The sequence below is a fragment of the Panthera pardus genome, unplaced genomic scaffold (genome assembly GCF_024362965.1).
Source record: "Panthera pardus isolate Hobbes unplaced genomic scaffold, ASM2436296v1 HiC_scaffold_16, whole genome shotgun sequence".
Lineage (NCBI taxonomy): Eukaryota > Metazoa > Chordata > Mammalia > Carnivora > Felidae > Panthera > Panthera pardus.
The window spans coordinates 152,952,916-152,972,714 of NW_026526721.1; the positions used below are offsets into that span (position 1 = coordinate 152,952,916).

The following is a 19,799-nucleotide window of genomic DNA, read 5'->3' on the forward strand; positions in this document are numbered from 1 at the left end:
TCTTGACTTTTGCATTGGTTACAGACAGATCAAAAGTTTATTGTTTGAAAATTAATTAAGCTGGAATCTTATGATGTGTGCACTTTTTGGTAGGATGCCATATTTCAATAAAAAAGTTTACTAAGAGATGAAAAGCTACGGTAATAGTCTTTCTTGAGGGCACCGTGTCAATGAGAGTAAGAGACCTTGGAAGTGTTTATATCCAGACCCAACAGCTCTACTTCCTATGAAACCGGTCAGAAATATATTCAAATGTTTATGTATCAGGATATAAATTTCAATGTTTTTATTATTTATGTATGTATGTATGTTCGTATGTATGTTTATTTATTTTTGACAGAGAGACAGAGTGAGAGCGGGGAGGGGCAGAGAGAGAGAGGGAGACACAGAATTTGAAGCAGGATCCAGGCTCTGGACTGTCAGTACAGAGCCCGACGCGGGGCTGGAACCCACAAACTGTGAGATCATGACCTGAGCCGAAGTCGGATGCTTAACTGACTGCGTCACCCAGGTGCCCCAAATTTCAATGTTTTTAAATATGTGAAAGGTAAAAAGAACCTAAATATGCAGTCAGAAGGGACCAATGAAATAGATGCGGCCTAACGGTGAAGTAGAATGTTGTACTATTTTTATTATTCATGTTATTGATTATCTCAGAGTATATGGAAAATTTCTGTATAACACTAGGTTCAAGAAAAAGTACTATTTTTATTATTCATGTTATTGATTATCTCAGAGTATATGGGAAATTTCTGTATAACATCAGGTTCAAGAAAAAGTACACGTGCATTTACGTATACACTGTTCCAATTTTGTTTCAAGTACGTGTGTGCACACATATAAAGGAAACGTAAGTGGAAAAATACGGCAAGTAACGAAACAACCCTTATATCTAGGTTGTATGATAAAGAACTTTTTTCTTTATAGTTTTCTGTCTTCCACCTTTTATTTTTGATTATGAAAATAACATAATAAGAGCATAGCTAGCCTTGTAAATCCAGCTGCATCTGAGACATGCTTAAGATTATCTGGCCGTGTGGAAGTCAACAGTGGGCCACTTGTCAGAGCCATTTGTTTGGAAAGGAAGGATAAATGGGAAGGGAAGAAGAGGAGTAATCACAAATGGTTCCTTCAGGTACGGTGGTTGGAAAGAAGAGAATCTCGACAGTCTACAATTCTTACTCAATTCTTATTCTCTCTTCGGTTGCTTTGATGGCCTAAGCCAGCGTTCCCCCAACTTGGCTGTACAATGAAATCGCGAAGGAAGCTCTACAACAATACTCATGCTTGCGACCCTCGTTCAGAGATTTCAGTTTAGCGCTCTAACCTGTGGACTGGACTCCCCAAGAGATCTGGATGCAAAGCCAAGGTGCCATCATCTCCCCTGAGTAGAAGTTAAAATCCTTACCAACGATAGCTTCATGTATGTGTATGGGACAAGCTGGGCACAAAGACGGCACTCAATAAACAGCCGCTGATGGATGGACACGCCCTTTCTGGGAGATGCATCCTCATGGTGAAGAGATTTTTCTCCCCTAACTTGGATGGTGGTCCACGTTCAGAGAGAACCATCCAGGAAGAAGGGGAGTCCTTGGTTCCTGGCTCCAGTGGGCCACCGGGTGGCTTATATCACCCTTTCAAAATTGAAGCCACAGGCTGGTGAGTCTGTGGCTTATCTTCCCGGGGATACAAAACAGCTAAGGTGTAACACGCTCTACAGTCAACAGCATCGTTATACTCCAAAGGGAGAAAAACTCAGTTATACTATTGCAGTATCGGGTTTGGTTACTGAAATGATTCCGGTGATATCTGGGGTTGGCTGGTGACAGAAGTCATCTAATGTGAAGCAGGAAGAGAAAGTCAACAATGTCACACGCTTTTAAATGCTTAAAACGTATTAGGTCACTGGCCTTACAGAAACAAAACAAAACATGTCAACTGGGTATCAGCATGCCCACAGGAAGCTGAGGCTCAGAGAGGTTAGGCAACTATCCCACAGTCACAGGGCAACCGATAAGAAAAGATCTCAACTCTCGTCTATTGGACCTCAAAACCTAGAATCTCTCCACATCATCAAAATGTGACCTTGGGTCATATAAGTGATGGCCAAGGGCATCCATATTAAACCTTCATACTAGACCCTCGTAAGGTTTTCTATGTTACCAATAAGACATTCATTGAAATAAGAGATTCTGAAACATGACATTTTTCTTAGTATTCCATGCTCTCTGTCAGCACTTAAAAAAAAATGAGGTTGTGGTCTTTCTGGAATAGTTAATGGAAAGACAGAAGGGTGAGGTTCATCAGTGGCTCTCAAACTCTTTCAATGCAACTAATTTTATGAAAAAGAAAACCACATGAACTACATTACTACTTCTGTTTACAGGAATGTGCCCTGGGGACTAAACTCCAAGACAGGGTTGTCAAGCAAAAATACTGCCACTTAGCGATGTGTGTGATTTTAGGCAAGTCATTGCCTCTTCCTCTTGGCCTCTGTTTCCTCAAGAGAAAAAAGGAGAGGGTATTTAAATAACCAGTGAAGGTGACAGATAGTTTACGGATCTGACCTAAGCCATGGATCCTTTCCCCGGATGCTGCACATCTATACGTAACTGCACAATGCTCAATGCCGGTTCTGGTTGTTCATGGATCTCCCAAGGACCATCCGTGGCCCCCCCCCCAAGAATTTACTGACCCTCGACAGAAAAGTATGTGAGCATGTGATAATGGTAGTCATGTTTCCCAAAGAAGCTTTCAGAGATGCAGCCTGAAATATTTATGGATGAAATGATTCGATGTTTGGAACTGGGTTTCAAATGATCCAGTGTGTGTGAGGAGGGACGGCGGCGGTAGTGGGAGGTAAGAGATGAAAAGAGACCATCCATGAATCAATCGGTCATTGGTGAAGCCAGGTGATTAGTCACAGACCGACTGATCTTTATACTGTTTTCTCTGCTTTTGTGTATGTTGACATTTTCCGTACCAAAATCAATATACACAATAGAAAGTATCCGTAATTTAAAAAAACACTGAGAGTAGATGATCCCCAGTGTTCCCAGCGCCCATAATCTATGATGTACCATTCCAAACAGTCTGCAAAAAAAGTGGACTTCTGGAAACATCTTATGGGCTCAGGGCACTGAACCATCATCGTCCTCTCCTAACGGACTCTCTCGACCAAAGGATTTATTGCGGCCCCCCCCTTTCTAGATGATTCTGTGACATCTCATTTAGTTGTTTCCATAAGTATATTTTCAGGGGCGGGGAGGGGGACAGTAGAAAAACCAAACACCGAGAAGCTGGACAAGACTTGGTTTTTCATCATTTCACATGATAATGTGGCTCAATTTATTTTCAAAGATTTCTTCTCGAGAGAAGCCCGAAACACTGCTGTAGAGGACTTTGAGTGGCGTGTGGAATGCTTGAGTGGGGTGTTAGGGGAACCAGGAGGAAGGCAAACGGTGCCCAAGCGGGACAGGGAGTAGGGGTGGAGGGCTGGGCTCCGGAGCTATGCCGCCTGGGGCTCTGGCCTAGCTGTGGCTCTCAGCTAGCTCTGTGATCTTGGGCAAGTCCCCTAACCTTTCCGAGCTCTGCTTCCTATTCATAAAATGAGTCCCTCTCACAGGGTGATTGTGAAGATTCAAGTTGTACCTGATACGCGGCACACGTTCAGCAGATGCTGACCATAGTTCGCTCAGCTACGCGAATACAAAAGCAGATCTTAAAATAGATGTATGACGTAGATCAAAATGTTATCGGTAGTCACCTCGGGATGGTGAGCCAATGAGGGATTTTTTTTTTTCTTTCTTTTTCTTGGTCTGGGCTTTTCAAATTTCTACAAAGGGTATTTGTCACCCTTCCAATCAGAGAAGAAAAGGGTTTTTGTTTTTGTTTTTGTTTTTTTTTTGGAAGTAATTTTAAAAGTCTTTCTTGAGGAAGCTTAATGCTCAGAGGGACCTAAAACATTTTAGTGGTATTTTCACAGACCATCTCAGAAGTGGAATGCCTCCTAATGCCTGGTTCCTACTTTCCTTCCTTTCCTTCCATCCTCAGGGTGGAACATCCGTGTAAACAGCCGTGAGCTTTCAAATCTGACACTCCTGGTGTAGAATAAATAGAGCCTTCTTAGGTGTAGGCGGTTCAGCCTTTCTGAGGGACAAGGGCTTTGAGAATATCACCAATGCCACCCCAAAAAACTCACATTCAGCCACACTGTTTTGCATTCAGTTTCCTGGGGTTCATGGCCCCCCGGCGGCCCATCTCCACTGACAAGAACACCGACCATAAATTTCGGGTCGTATACGCGCACTTCAGGTGTCTAGGCCACTTGGAGAAAAACTGGCATGTGCGAAATTTGAAACCACAGTCAGATAAATCAGTGGATAATTATGGGTATCGCATATGTAGTTTTTCCTCTGCCAAGGAATTTGCATCGGGGTATCTATAAATAGCAAATCCATACAGCGTGTTTAAACCACGCTGCTGCATCCGCACATGCTAAGCCCTCTCCAGAACACGCCTACTGCGGGAGCGGCCGGCCCAACTGAGAAAGTTGAGTACTAGTCTCACTCTTGAGTTCTGCCGCCTTCATTTACCGTATTCTGGATCATCTCTGAGACAGCCACTAACCCACACCACCCACAGCCCTTAGGTGGCTGACGGTCAGTGACAAGACAGTGATGAGATGCCCAGAAACTTCCAGTCAGAGGAGAGGTGGTGTGTGTGTGCAGGACGTGAGGCTGCTTCGGGGTGGATCATCTGTGGTGGGGTGGATCGGCCTCAGCTCAGGAAGGAAAAGGATAAACCCTGATGGAGCTCTTACAGGTACTGGGCCGTTTCATGAATTCTTAACAGTGGTTCTGGAAGGGGGGGCGGTGGGGCTTCTGCCCCATTTCCAACTGAGATTTAGGCAAGTTGACACATATATCCCTGATCAGACATCGGCCACAACATGAAATGAAGCAAGATAAGATAAAGTAAAATATAAAATAAAATAAAACAAAATAAAATAAAATAAAATAATAAAATGAAATAATATAATATAATAAATAAAATAAAACAAAATAAAATAAAATAAAATAATAAAATAATATAATATAATAAATAAAATAAAATAATAAAATAAAATAAAATAATAAAATAAAATAAAATAATAAAATAAAATAAAATAATAAAATAAAATAAGACAAAATAAAATAAAATAATAAAATAAAACAAAATAAAATAATAAATTAATAAAATAAAATAAAATAATAAAATAAAACAAAATAAAACAAAATAAAATAATAATATAATAAAATATATAAAGTAAAATAAAATAATAAAATAAAATAATATAATATAATAAATAAAATAAAATAATAAAATAAAATAAATAAAATAAAATAAAATAATAAAATAATATAATAAAATATATAAAATAAAATAAAATAATGAAATAATAAAATAAAATAAGACAAAATAAAATAAAATAAAATAATAAAACAAAATAAAATAATAAATTAATAAAATAATAAAATAAAATAAAATAAAACAAAATAAAATAAAATAATATAATAATATAAAATAATAAAATAAAATAATAAAATAAAATAAAACAAAATAAAACAAAATAAAATGATAATATAATAAAATATATAAAATAAAATAAAATAATAAAATAAAATAATAAAATAAAACAAAATAAAATAATAAAATAAATAAAATAAAATAATAAAATAAAATAAAATAAAATAAAGTAAAATAAAGTAAAGTAAAGTAAAGTAGAGTAAAGTAAAACAACATGCCAAGCTCTCTTTGATGGTTTACTGCCAGAGGCTGAGATGTGTCCCAGAGCCCAGCATCACTTACACCAAGAGCCGCTTAGCCGGGATTTTGATCCTGTTGGTTTGCCAACGGCTCCGGCGGGTGTATGTACAGGGACAGAGGGATGAGGCTTCTCTCTGCCCCGTCCGACCTGCCCTCCAGACCGGCATCCCCCTTGCCTTCGCTCCTGCACAGGACCTGCCCGGCATTCCGAAGATGCCTGGGGAGCTCACGAGGAGATCCGCGCAAGGCGCCGGGAGCCCTGCACGTAAAGGAACCCTCACGACCACAAGCTCCGTCGCACGGTTTTCACCCCAGGCCGCGAGGCCATGTGGCGGGTCACCGCCGGCGGCCCCATTTCACGCCCTCCTCGTCCAAGATTTCCAAGCACGTGCCTGGCGCCCAGCAGCGTCTCAGAGGAAGCGGAACGGCGGCAGGGGTGCTGCGGGGGTGGCTTTGTGTGTGCGCGTCAGCGCCGCCCGCAAAAGCAAGTGTAAGTTCTTCCCGTACTAACTTCCACAGGAGGAACACCAACTTTCCCACGCACGCGGCTCTTCCCTTCGCGCGGCGTCTCCGAAGTCAGGGGTGAGCCCTTGCCTTAAGCCAAACGTCTCGCCTCGGAGACGCCCGGGACACAGACAACCCCCGGCCGGCCGCAGGCGCCCCGGCCCTTCCGCAGGCGCATCCCTCGCTGTCTATCCTCCTTCAGCCTTCAGAAGCCGCTCAACGCCCACCCCGCGCTTGGGGCACCGGCGGGCGGAAAGCACGGAACCGCCCGGCCGCCAAGCACCCGCGAAAGCGGTCTCTCCGAGCCCGGGAGTCGGGGCGCACCGCCCGGCGTGCGCTCCGGGGGGAGAAGCCCGCGCAGCCTCGGGTCTGCGTGGGCAGGAGGCCGGGTCCACGCGACGCGCTCCAGCAGCTCTCCGCGCGTCCCGCCCGACATTCAGGTCTCGGGGGAGCCCGGCTCCAGCTAGGGGCACGTCTCCCGCCGGCACCGGCGCCGGTCCGGGGACACGACGGTGGACACAGAGAAGGGCAGGAGGAGAGTGAGTTCGTGCTCTCTTGGGGCGAGTGCGCGCGGTACCTTGGATTCCTGGCTGCCGGTGGATGCCGGAGAGGGCGGCTGCTCGGCGCTCGGCGCCTCCCTGGGCAGCCCGTCCACGCCGTCCTCGCGGGCGCCGCTCGGGGGGATCATCGCGGCGGCGCGGGAACGGAGTTGGGCTCCCGGAGGAACCGCGAGGCCGGCCTTCCCGCCGCACGCCGGCGTGCTCGCTCAGCGGCCGGTCCCGGGGGCTCCCGCGCCCGCCCCGCCGCCCCCGCGCCCTCCCCCGGACTCGCCGGTGCGCACGCCCGCGGCCCCCCCGGCCGGCCCAGCGCACGGGCGGGACTGGCAGCCGGGACTGGCAGCCGGCAGCGGGGCGCGGGGGAGGCGGGGCGGCGGGGCGGGGCGAGGCGGGGCGGGGCTGCGCGGCCGCCGCGGGGGGCGGGGGTCAAGGCGCGGGGCGTCCTGCCGCCCGGCCGGACGCGCGTCGCCCGGGGGCGGCGCGGGGGTGCCCAGGGGGGGCGGTGCGGGGACGAGACGCCCGAGGAGGAGTCGGCCTGGAGGGAGCACCTGCGACAGCCGCCCGGTTCCTCACCCCAAGGAACAGCGACTCCGGCGGAGACGGTGACTTAGCTCGGCTATTTATAGGGCGCAGCGACGGGCGTGGGGAGAGAGCTGGGGTTTCCCTGCTCGAAGGCGGGCTGCGCTCCCCGGTTCGGCTTTGGGCTAAAGCAGAAGCGCGGTGCGGGCGAGGCTGCGTCCCCGTTTTGTGCGCTCGTGTGCGCAGCCCTCTGCGCTTGTCCCGTGTTTAGTCCTCGCGGCCGCCCCCTTGGGCCGGGTACCGTCGCTTCCACGCTGTAGACGAGGAGACCGAGGCTCTGGGGAGGCGAAGCACTTTGCACCAAGTCATTGGGTTGTAAGTAGCGGCGCTGGGACTGGAGCCCGTGTTGGCTTCAGAATCCGTGTCTTTGGACCCTGGACCCTCAGGTGGAGGCGGTTCTGCAAGGCCGAAGAGCCCACGGGGCTTTGCCGGATAGCAAGGAGTTCAGGGCTGTTCGCAGAAGGACAAACCAGTGTGCCTTAAGGAGGCCTTTGGAAACACAGAGGTGGCCCCATTGGGTACGGGGACGGAAGGATCCATTAGTTTTCCCAAGACCCCTCCTCAGCCTGCAGGGAAAGGAAGTACATCTGGCCGTTTAAAAGGCCTTCATTTTCATAAATGCAAACCTCCCTCGGTTGTCTAACAGAAAATCGTGACCTTGTGTCCAGCTTTTCCCGATCAGCCGTAAATCGGGCGAGGCCAGCGTCGTGGGAACGCCACCTGTGCGGTCTCACCCGGGCCGCTGGACTTGCTCTGATGCTCTCCTGTCACCATCTTGAAGTCCTCTTGTTTTTTAACTTTTAAATTGTTTTCGGCCGGAGGGTAGACGCCACACAATGTTGCATTAGTTTCAGGTGTAGGACACAGTGATTCAGCATCGCTGTTCCCTACGCTGTGCCCCGCCGCGTGCGTTGCTCCTGTGTCACCATCGGATGCTGTTGCGGGGCCACTCACCATATTCCCTGTGCTGCGCGTTTCATCCCGGTGACTTATTCTCTCCATGACTGGAAGCCGGTGCCTTTCACTCCCCTTCACCCTTTTCGCCCAACTTCCCCTCCCCGTTCTCCTCTGGCAAGCACCAGTTTGTTCTCTGGATTTATGGGTCTGTTTGAAATTCTTGAGAATATCTGAACAAGGGGCCCTGCATTTTCATTTGGTATCAGATCCTGGGGATTGTGTATCTGGTCCTGCATGTTTGCCTTAGCTCATGTCCTTTGGAGAGAACTTACTACTCTTTCTATCGTAGACGTCGATTAAAAGCTCCCGTTCTAAGTGCCAGGCTCCTAATGGGCATTTGGCTCTCAGAGAGCTCCGAATACCCTAGTGGCCCCTAGCTTCTCATTGGACCAGGCCAGATGGGCTAACCCAGATGGCCACAGCTCTTTCCTCCTCGAAATGCAATTCCTAACTGCTCAACAGGTATGAAATTCGAGCAGCCGAAATCACAAGAGTGGCAACCAGAGGACACAATGACAGGGGCAACAGTTTCAACACATCTTTGTCAAGCATCTGTTCTGGACCAGACTTGGTGCTAGAAAATCGTGATGGAGCAGGGAGGAAACAGATTCGGTCTCTTGTCCTGGAATGTAGAGCCTGGTGAGAGAGAGAGGCGGAGATTAATTAAATCACTCACACACACACACACCCCCCCCCCCCCCACACACACACACATTTTTTGAACTGTGATCGAGAAAAGTATAGGGACATAATGAGTGCACACAAATGCAGGGACCGAGTAAGGGTGTGGGCAGAGAATGGTCTTCCAAGGAAGTGAACCCCTCCTCGCTCCCCCCAAGGCCAATGGGCAAGTCCAATCTTGGTGGGCAAGCACGTTGTGACAAATACAAGGACTTTTTCATCTTCGGATCTTGTTTTGTTTTTTAAGAATTGAAGGGCAGCTGTATGATATCACTCTGCATTTTCGTAAATGCTTAGCTCTGGTTAATAGTCATTAGCCAATGGTACAAGTTAAATGTTGTCCCCCTGAGGGAAATTGGAAAGAAGCTAGTACGTCCTTGTTCCTCACCCCACCTCTGCCCTAGTAACAGAATTCCTTGGTCTGAGAAATAGTAGGTTCCTTTCTTAGGAGATTGTGGAATTACCTGTAGTTGCCCAAACGAAGCCAGCCTTTGCTCATGTATTTCTTGCATGTAAATCCCTTTCCATCTTATTTTTCTGGGCACCTAGCTAACTTCTCTTATGCTTCAAAACACATCTCCAAACATTTATTACTCTTGAAAGCTTCTCTCTTGACCCCTTTGGTCTGCTTGAGATTCCCAAAGCAATGCCATATGCACATGGCATCCTGTCCCAAGTTATCAATGACTAAGCGTCCTGTCCTCCCCCTGGCCCGTGAGCTGCGCTTGGGCAGGGAACTTGTCGTGTTATCTTGTTTCCTCAGTTCCTGGCACAATGTTTGCCAACAAGATGGTGAGAGAAGGAAAGGCTCCTAGGATAGCCCAGGCATTGGTTCCTCTGAGAGCCCTGCATGCACTAGATGGAGAAAGAAAGAGCCGGGGTCAGAAGCTGCAGTGACATTTTAGCTATGGCTATTCATTTCTACTGTAGGCAGGGGAAGCCTGAGGAAATTCAGGTTGCAAATAATTATCCTAAGTCTTGAGTCTGCAACGGGACCCTGTGATTTTTGCACATTCCCTTCATGGTCCACTTCTCTCTGGTTGCTAGTTAAGTATCAAGCCAGCACAAGTGTGAGGGGTGCAAGAATCTGTCTCCAAACTTGATCTGTGAGCTACCACTCCTGGGTCACTTACGCATTTTGTTAATTTGTAAAGAGGGCCAAGCCCTCCTTGTGACGGCCTGCAACCTCTTCCTGCAGTAATGCTGCTGGGCAGAAAAGTGTCTCATGCTTTCGACTTTCTCCCATTGTTCTGATCCAAGTTTGGATACGTGGACAGGACTTTCAAGCTGTGGACTTTGACTTCTTCTAGAGCCATTTGGTAAAAGGCTACTAGCAAGACCATTTACGACCTTTAAAAGCCATGCTTACGAAGGGTACAAACAAGAATAGCAAGGCAAGGAAGAGAGAGGGTGATCGGAATGACCAGGGGATGGGGAACTGACAAGAATAAAGGAGAGAGGGTCTCAGTAAGTTGGTTCTCCTTGTCTCCTGCATCATAGTCATTGTGAATATCTTAGATATGTGAAGGGCATGGGGTTTGGCAATCAAACCGATGATACTAATAATGGCTAACCTGTACTGGGCTTCTTCTATGTCGTAGAAGTTTTCTACATATTATTTCATTTCATCTTTCATGTAATAAAATGGTTACGCTAGGTTCCACAGTGAGTGTGGGAACAGGGACTTGGAATAAGATACATTCTGCTCCCGGGCCAAGTTTGGGCTGCCCTGTTCTGCCGCCCCTCAGGCAAATGGGGAACCCAGATCTGGTGAAGAGGCTGCGGGCCTTCAAGGGAAGAGTCAAGACAAATGTGTCAGGAGGCACCAATCGCTACCATCCAACCTGTTAAGTGCCCCGGGAAGGCCAGCAGTAGTCGTCACCTCCGGCCACCTTGCCTGAGGGAGTTAGTTGCCCGCATGCCAGAGAAACCTAATGCTTTGCCCAAAGTCCTACCGCTAACACCACCAGCCCCTACTTTGAGCGACTGTTCATGCCAGACTCGAGTCCTCACAACAACTCCTGATTAGTCTCCCCTCGGCATCAAAGCTAATCATTTAATTTGGAGACTCACATTGTCAGGGCGAATGAGATTCAGTGTCCTGGTCCTTAACCTGTTTTTTGGAGTGCCAATTAATAATAATGCCAGCAATGATAATAGCAGGTTGTATTTGAACAGCACTGTTTGCGTAGAAACGATCTCCCACTGGATGGACCTACAAAAGGCAGCCTCTTAGAGCTGGTTTAGAGATCTGTTCTCTCAAAGGCAAATTGGTGGGCTGCTTCTAGTTGGCTATAGCCTCTGGGAGATTAGAGGGAGACTTGAATCTTTGAACTGAGTGGAAGGGCCATGAGCCTAATGTTCAAACATCCCAACTCCTCCACTGAAAAGCAACAAGATCTTAGACAATTGACTTGATCTGTCTTAGCCTTGGTTGCCTCAAGTCTAAAATGAGATAATGATCCCTGCTTCATAGAGTTTCTGTAAAGATTAGAGGGTTAAATGCCTGGTCAAAATTAGCCTCATATGATTTCTCATCATCATCATCATCATCATCATCATCATGAGTCATATGATTTTGCTCAAAAATGTTCACTCTGGGTTGGGTTTTCTGTCCCTTACAGCCAAATGCATGTACAATGTGAAAACAGTTGCATTTCTATACACTATTAATGAAATAGCAGGAAAAGGAATTATGAAAACAACCCCATTTACATTTGCACCAAAAATAATAAGATGCCTAGGAATAAACTTAACCAAGGAGGTGAAAGACTTGAACTCAGGAAATTGTAAAACACCGGTGTAAGAAATTGAAGATGACACAAACAAATGGAAAGATATCCCATGCTCATGGATTGGAATAACCAATATTGTTACATTGTCCATACTACCCCAAACAATCTACAGATTTAATCAATCTCCATCAAAATACCCACAGCATTTCTAACAGAGCTAGAAAAAAGAATTCTAAAAATGTTATGGCCAAACAAAAGACTCTGAATCATCAAACCAACCTTGAGAAGTAGCAACAAGCTGGAGGTATCACATTTCTAAAATTGTGAATAGCTCCTAACTAGAAACTTCAGATGCAATAGATACCTACAATTTCTTACAGATTTTAGTCTTTTGATTAATAATTAGCATTTACCTTTATATATCCTCTTCTATGAGTTCAGGGTAATAGTTTAAGAGACAGGAGAACCCCTTCACCCTGGCCTTTTTGTTCTTCAAAATGCCTGTTTTATTCTTCCAGTTTTGGTACTTCTTGCCATTTTCTGCATCTGAGAATCTCTTACCACTGTTCCCCACAGACAGCTCTCTGCTAGTTTTGGACCTTAGAGCCTACCATCTAAAGAATCCAGTTTCTTTATTTTCTTATTTCGTGTCCTTTAGAATCTAAGTTCTGTGAGGTTGAGGACTTCGTGTTTCCTCTTCTTCATCTGTTTTTGGTACTTAGGTGTTCATATAATAGTGCTCAGTTAACATTAATTAAAAGAGTGAAAGATAACACGTCAGTCTGGAGAGAAGTTTACGGGTCTGATGAAAAACTCTTTTGTAGAGGGGAAAATTGAAACTCATATAGGTTGAACACTTGTGCAAAGTCAATTAATATATGGCACAATAAACCAGTGTCTGTCTACTTGCTTACTGCTCCCCAGTGTTCATTGCTTTATTCAGATTTGGAATATATGAATGAACTACCAATGGCACATGTTTCTTTCCTGAGTTTTCAAATTTATTGTGATACCATGCAAAGAATTTCCAAATACTCTTTTCCAAGTCAATACCTTTGTCATTATTCAACCAATATCAAAAAGAATCCCAGGGAAATTAAAAATCTTCCAAAATTCTACCACCTATTGGTAACAACCATTAGCATTTTGGTAAGCCTCATTCTCAAAGCACATGTATATATGGGTATATTTTAAATTTATGTGTATTTACATAAAAATGATCTCTGGACACGGAGTGGTTTTATAACTTCCTTTCCCTTAATAAAATGTCATAGAGATAGATCTGTTTCAATAACTATAAGTATGCATTATGCTTTTTCAAATGAGTGTGTATCCCATTTGTATAAATGTGCCATTATTTATTTATGAAGGAACGTTTATGATTTTTGCTAGGAACTGTTAGAGGGCAATTAAAAACTGTCCCTCTGGTATTCCTAAACATCAGCCCGGCAAGGTAAGTACTATTAGACCCATTTTGCAGATGAGGTCATCGGAAGCCTGAGAGCCTTTTGTGACTTCCCTAATGGGATATGGTTAAGTGCAGAGTAGGGATTCCAGCCCACATCTTCAGACTCTAAACTTCAGGCCAACCGTGACCCTCAGCGCGACTGCTGCTGTATCAGGGGCTTGAGCAACATGATCCGAGAGCACAGGCAGGAGAGGATAAAGCCCACCCGTGGAAAGGACGTTTAGGAAGGTTCCAGTGGGATTTGAAAGGTGACTGTGGTTTTGCTGGAAGGGATCTTAAGCAGAATGTACAGTATCGACACGGGGAGGGAAGAGTGCTCACGCAGGGGTGTTCAGATTTGGTTCTTAGGAAACTACGGTTCCTTTTCTTTGTGGGTAAAATGTACTGATCTCATGCACACTGCTCAAAAAACAACAACAACAACAACAACGGGGAAATGCTGGAGAAATCTTTTGAATAATCATCGTGAATACTCTTACAAACGGCCCGTGGGGAAAGTTGGATCCCAGTCAGCCTGGGAGGAATAGCACTGGTTAGGAACAAAGAGAGGACGAAAGCATCACAGGATTTCTGGAGGGTTGGATGGGTCACAGAGTAAGAAAGAGCCAGCGTCCGGAGTTCTAAGAGACACACGTAGGATCTTCATGCCTGGCCGACACAGAGAGTTGTGGCTCCCGCTGAGGGAGACTTCTACGTGTTCCGCTTGTGGGGCCCTAAAACGCAAACGCACGTGTAACTCGCACACTTACAGCCTTCAGAGGATTATGAATATCCAGGGTGGGCTCCGTTAATCATTTTGTATCCTAAATGACACCCCTAGAAGTGAGCGGTAGGAGGGACTCTCAAAATGAAAAACCAGAACTCCAGCAAAAATGGATAATAGTTCCTGCTCCTTATCCCCAAAGCTTTGCACTTGCTTTGAAATATGTTCTAAAACCTTGTAATGTCATGCTGGGGGCAAATGAACCTCGCAAATTCCCTTTACTGTTTTCCAGGGAGGGGTTATATTACTGCTTTGTCCTCCTGCCTTCTGTAACCCTCTGTGTTCCTCCGGTAACTCACTTGGCAGCCGTGAGCCATCCGTCAGGCACTTGACAATCGGCTTGGAAAAGATGACTCAGGCCTTAAGCCTTAAATGCCACTCTCTTCCCTCTGCAGCCGAGGGCAACTTACCCATGAAGCCTGCGCTTGGGAAGCGTCCCTATGTTTCATCTGTCTTTACTCTGGCGGAATTGGCCAGAAAAGTGGGGATTTTGTCTGCTCAGTTAATAAAGATAACTCGATGCAGGTAATGATGATGCAGGGGTCAGTAATGACGGTGGCCTTACTCGGACAAACCTTTGGAGGTGGTTGTTGACTGGTCCCCTGTTTCCTCCCTGAAATGCAAGTTGCCAGAATGCAGGAGCCTACCAAGCAACGGCCTAGTACTCTGAGGATGCCCGGCCTGGCTGGTGGCTTTGTGCTGTGCGGAATCCTGGAATTCCCAAGAATGCAGTTAGAGCTGCCACGGTAGGCAAAGAGAGAAACACCCAGATTTTAAATAAAACCTGCAGCATTTTACTGTTTGCTTTTCCTCAACCACCTTATCCGTTGAGTCGCCATGACCACCACTTGTGTGGTCATGGGAGGAAGGAGCTTCTCGGCTTAAGGTATTTGAGATCGTGGGGCACCTGGGGGGCTCAGTCACTTGAGCTTCAGACTCTTGCTTTTGGCTCAGGTCATGATCCCAGGATTGTGGGATCTAGGCCTACGTCAGGCTCCGTGCTGGGTGTTGAGCCTCCTTGGGGTCCTCTCTCTCTCTCTCTCTCCCCCACCCCTGCCCTTTCCCCCCTAAAATGAAAAAAAAAAGATATTTGAGATGATTACAAACTAAGGTAGAGGTGTCTAAATAAATGAAGTCCTTACTTGATTTGCTGATTTATTTATTGACAGTGGCTGGCACCTGCTATGTACAAGGCACTTTATTAGGTCCAAGGATGTAGAGAGGCATATGCCTCTTCTCTGACCCAAAGGGAAATTCTGCTTATTGAGGAAGGCAGAACTGATAACCATGAGTATGAAAAGAGAGCAACCAGGGCAGGAAAGAGGCAATTCTATGGAGGAGCTAGGGGAAGATTCGCCCAAGGGGAAAACATTATCATTGGGAGGTAAGGAGCAGTTTTCCAGAAGGAGAAGAGGAAGGCCATTCTTGGCCTCTTGCTATGAGCTTCTCTGCTTATGTTTTCTGTGGCTATTTATTATATTATTGTTACTCTGGGGGAAGTGGAGGGGCCTAGAGATGTCATCATCAATCCTGGCAATTCCCCTTTCTCATTTTAATTTGTCTGATTAATTGTTCCAAATAGAGCCCACTTCATTCTCAAAATTCCCTTCCCTCAATGACACCCACTATCATGGTTTGCACATATACACCTTAGACATGTATGCCTATCTGCGAAATCTGTGGAGTTAATTTATGTGGATAAGTGTTTTAAATCGCATAAAACACATCGCACTATAGCATATTTTGTCTTTCTAACTTATTGCAGGAAAAACAGTTTCATTTTGAAAAGTAACTTAAAAGTGAAGTATGCAAAGATCATTTAAAATGGATGATGACCCGTGCTGTTGAATGTATTTTCTTCCCTTGCTGTCTAGAATTTGATTGTATGAATCTGTTGTAATTTATTTAATCCAGTGTGTGTGTGGATGGACTGTTACGTTGTTTTCATTTCTTCCCAACCACAGATAGGGCTGCTTTGAACCTTGTATATGACTTTCGGTGTGACTGCATAAGCATTGGTTATGGGTTCCATTTGTCTCCTCAACATGGATGCTGCATTATGTTTTATTTTATCACTGTGGCTTTAGTTTCGTTTCCGTGATGGCTAGAAAACTGGAGCCCCTTGTCATACTTGTTTTTCCACGGTACAAAACAAAACAAAACAAAACAAAACAAAACAAAACACACGCAACCCAGTTCAAATGACCAAGGACTTCTCATCAGGAATCATGGAGGCCAGAGAGAAGTAGCACCTGTTTTGAGTACTGAAAGGAAAGAACCATCAACCCTGAACTCTATGATCGATGAAAATACCCTTCAGAAATGAAGGGGACATCAAGACATTCTTAGATTAGAAAGTACTCAGAGGATATGTTACTAGAAGGTCATCGTAAATAATGGCTGAAGGAAGTTCTCCAAATGGAAAGGTAATGATAAGAAAAGCAAACTGGATGCATGAGAAAAGAAGAAAAACAGAGCAAGCAAAACTTATCAGTAAAGAGAGCAGGCTTTCAATCTCTTCTTGAGTTGTATAAGTTATGTTTGACTGCTAAAGGAAAAACAGTGACAGTTCTAGGGTTCTAAAGGTATGTAGAGAGGATATTTAAGACGTATTATGAATGAGGGAAGGTAAAAGGAATGTAAAGAAGGAGAGGTTTTAATATTTCACTCAAACTGGTCAAATGACAACACCAGTAGATTGTGCTAAGTCACGTATACATAATGTCATACCTAGAGCAAGTATTAAAAATGCTATACATAGCTAAGATCTGCTTCTTTGGAGCCCAAGTCACTGGAGCCATAAACTTTTAGAAATAATGACTGAATACAAATTTTTATGAACTTCTGGAAGCTGAGGGTAGAACAACTCGAGAGTGAGAAACTCTGGGGACCCTGTCTTGGGGGGGGGGACCCACGCTTTCATGGGCTTAACTTTTATGACTCTCACTGGATTCTCACAGTGAAGATCACAGAAAAACCTCCTCATGTTTTGGGCAGAGAGAGGGCAAAATAACCATTTTGCCTTAGGCCCAGGGAACTCTCCATAACAAAGTCAAACGCTCCAGAGAAACTCCAGAAAAACCACTTTTTCAAAACCCTATCTGACCTGGAGGGGAGGACATAAGCACCGTACTCTGGTTGATCAGGTTGTTCCCACAGGGATAGAGGTTAACAATTCTGCAAGGGTTACCCATGCGTACTGAAATTGAACCATTATGTTAATGGATAGCAGATGATAGCTGATGGTGGCAGCCGGGGTTCCCACTGTTGGCATGAGACGTACAGATGCGTAAGGGAAGGGACCAGAATGAGCCACATGGCAATGGATTAAAGTTGGAGACATCTGAGCTCATATGTAACTTAATATAGACACAGATGGTTACGTGTGGAGATTAGTAATATATAAATATATTTATATATCTTTTATATATTATATCCATACCTTATGTATACACCTCATATACCTTATCACTTATATTAACATATACCTTATTAATGTGTGTGTGTATACACACACACACACACACACACACACATGTACATGGGTGGTATGCACACATATTTGTATTTTGCTATTTTAGAAGACCTACAAGAAAGTACGCCCAGTAGCAACAAACACACCAAGTGCCCAGATCTTGGTTTCCAATATCATTTTCATTAAAAAAGAGCCATGTATAGAGCACTGACATTGACTGTTGTGTCCTACCCATAAACAGTGATCTAAGCCATGCCATTTCCATCACCAGAAACGCAACAGCAACAGGAAGTCTAGGAGGACCCTGTAGACCAGAGAGGGAACACATCTTGTCCAAGGGCACAGAGCAATTGAGTGGAGGCATTCTAACTGCAGAGTCAAGCGCTCCTATGTTACATCACCTCCGAACTGAGCCCCTGCCAGGATTGAGAATACAAGTGGGGAAAATCAGATATATCCTCGTGACTTAAACACCTTATCTTTCATTCACAGGCATAGATAATTAGAGCCTAGGTATAAGTTAGTTCAAACAAATTGGAGAAACTCGTGCTACCAATGGAAACATGGCAATGAAAAGCTCCCTCATTAGGCGTCTTTGTGGCTGGCAGTTTGATTTTTGTAGCCCTTATGCGTGTTCTTACAGACATTCATGTTTTAGGTTCAGATAGAACTGAGAATGATGCTGTTGCTTGCCAGGAAACTGCCATTCATAAGTGCATCACCGAAGATTCTTTTGATGGTTCTATCCGGAAGGACAATCGTGTTACCTTCAGCAAGGTTTTAATGTTTCAGGATTACTACAATTGAGGGGAGAAGAGAAGGTCAGAGGGACTCCAGGAATCACAGAAGGAACAATTTCAAAACGTAAATAGTATACAGTCATTGCAGCCGGCTTAAGTTGATGCCAATTTCTGACTCCAGTTAGGATACAAACACTTTTGGCTAGGAGATGTTACTTGAAGTTACCTGAAAGAAATTACATCTACATTACTGAAAAGGGAACATCATACTCCCCACCCCCCCCACCCCCACCTCTCCCATGGGAGATGAATGTGAGGCCATTATGTGCCAAGAAGTCAGAGAAAAGAGAAAATTCAGCTGCTCAACTTTGTGGTGCAGAGGCAATGGTTAAAAAAAGAACAGAAAGTTGGATTTAGGGGCAAACCCCCACATAAGCAGAGCACTTCACCAAATAGCATTTCAAAACCTATTGGCCGACATGTGAAACACCCACGTAAACTGAAAAATCAAACAAAGAAATAAAAATTCCCATTGCGTGTCTTTAAAACATGTCACGGGACATTTTATGGTGCTAGCAGTTACAGGGCATGTAGCGTCCCCTAGGGCCACTGTGCATAGTCACTATTTCTATGTGCCAGGCACTGTGAGTGCCTTTGAGTGAATTCTTTTTTAATGCTCTCAGCAACCTCCGAGATGATGACTCGGATTATTTCCACGTTAGAGAGGAGGGAGCCGAGTTTAAAGAGGTGCATGGGGTGCCCCGGCGGCTCAGTGGGGTAAGCGGCCACCTCTTGATTTTGGCTCGGGTCGTGATCTCACGGTTCGTGGGTTCAAGGCCCGCGGCCAGTGGAGAGCCTGCTGGGGATTCTCTCCCTCCCTCTCTCTTGGCCCCTACTCACGCTGTCTCTGCCTCTCTCAAAATAAATTATAAAAACAAAAACAAACAAAAGAGGCGAAGCAAATTATCCAGAGCCCCTGAGCCTATGAATTAGCTTTTCTTCACAACCAACCGCGTCCTAGCTTAGCACTTAGCACCCGTCGCTTCGGTTCGGAAGTTTGTGGGTGAGCAATCGCGGTGGGCTTAGCTGGGTGCTTCCAGTGCTAGCCTCCTCGGGGTCCCTTGTGCATCCGAAGTCACCTACCAGCCGGGTCTCGCCATCTCTCAGCCGACAGTGGGCGATCTGGCTGGTCTCGGCGTCCCAGGAGCCCACAGAGGACCAGCTGCGGTGCTCAGGGCTTGTCAGATTGCTGCTTGTGCCCCAAGGCAGGGGGCATGGCGATGCCAGGCGCAAGGGGGTAAAGGGGACGCCGCCTCTTGCCTGGAGGAGCTTCCCGCTGGGAGGCGAGGAGGGGACTTGGGCCGCTTTTGGAAACGCGCGACCTCAGTTAGCAAGTGCCAGAGCCAGGCTCTGAACGCTGACCCCAAAGCCCCCGTGCCTGATACTGACCGAAAACGGATCCCTTCGTGGTTTCCAAGAACACCGCCCCACTGGGGAGGGACCTCGCCTTCTCTTTATGCGACACCCCCCCT

General features: G+C 45.6%; 1 protein-coding gene across 5 annotated transcripts in view; it reads right to left on the reverse strand.

Moving 5' to 3' along the window:
* The window catches only part of STAC (SH3 and cysteine rich domain), a 140,767-nt gene extending 133,596 nt beyond the window's left edge, over positions 1–7,171 (reverse strand). The window contains exon 1 of one of the 5 annotated variants that reach the window (XM_019418646.2): positions 6,890–7,153. In XM_019418646.2, coding sequence (XP_019274191.1) covers positions 6,890–7,000 — 111 coding nt within the window. In that variant the 5' untranslated portion in view covers positions 7,001–7,153. Of the gene's footprint in view, positions 1–6,889 lie in introns of all 5 variants that reach the window. The other 4 variants (XM_019418645.2, XM_019418648.2, XM_053904043.1 and 1 more) reach the window with 4 other exon arrangements.
* Between the last annotated feature and the right edge of the window lie 12,628 nt (positions 7,172–19,799).